Genomic DNA, 244 nt, shown 5'->3' with positions numbered 1-244 from the left:
CCCCCCCCGGCTAACCCCGCCTTCGTCCTGCAGTACAACGCCTGCACCCTGCACGGCGGCAAAGGCCAGGAGCAGCGAGAGTTTGCCCTCTCCAACCTGAAGGCCGGGGCCAAGGACATCCTGGTGGCCACGGACGTGGCCGGACGCGGTATCGACATCCACGACGTCTCCATGGTCGTCAACTACGACATGGCCAAGAACATCGAGGGTGAGTTGGGGGCTGCTGGCTGCGACAGGAGCTGCC

At 65.6% G+C, this 244-nt stretch overlaps 1 protein-coding gene across 1 annotated transcript in view; it reads left to right on the top strand.

Moving 5' to 3' along the window:
- The window catches only part of DDX23 (DEAD (Asp-Glu-Ala-Asp) box polypeptide 23), a gene marked incomplete at both ends in the record, with an annotated part of 1380 nt that extends 1172 nt beyond the window's left edge, over positions 1-208 (top strand). The window contains one exon of the mRNA XM_010295455.1: positions 34-208. Within this exon, the coding sequence (XP_010293757.1) occupies positions 34-208 (175 nt within the window). The remainder of the gene's footprint in view (positions 1-33) is intronic.
- Positions 209-244: the final 36 nt, after the last annotated feature.

The sequence above is a fragment of the Phaethon lepturus genome, unplaced genomic scaffold (genome assembly GCF_000687285.1).
Source record: "Phaethon lepturus isolate BGI_N335 unplaced genomic scaffold, ASM68728v1 scaffold44269, whole genome shotgun sequence".
NCBI classification, from domain to species: Eukaryota; Metazoa; Chordata; class Aves; order Phaethontiformes; family Phaethontidae; genus Phaethon; species Phaethon lepturus.
The sequence above is the reverse complement of the archived record's forward strand: the minus strand, read 5'-3'. Positions and strand labels throughout refer to the sequence as shown.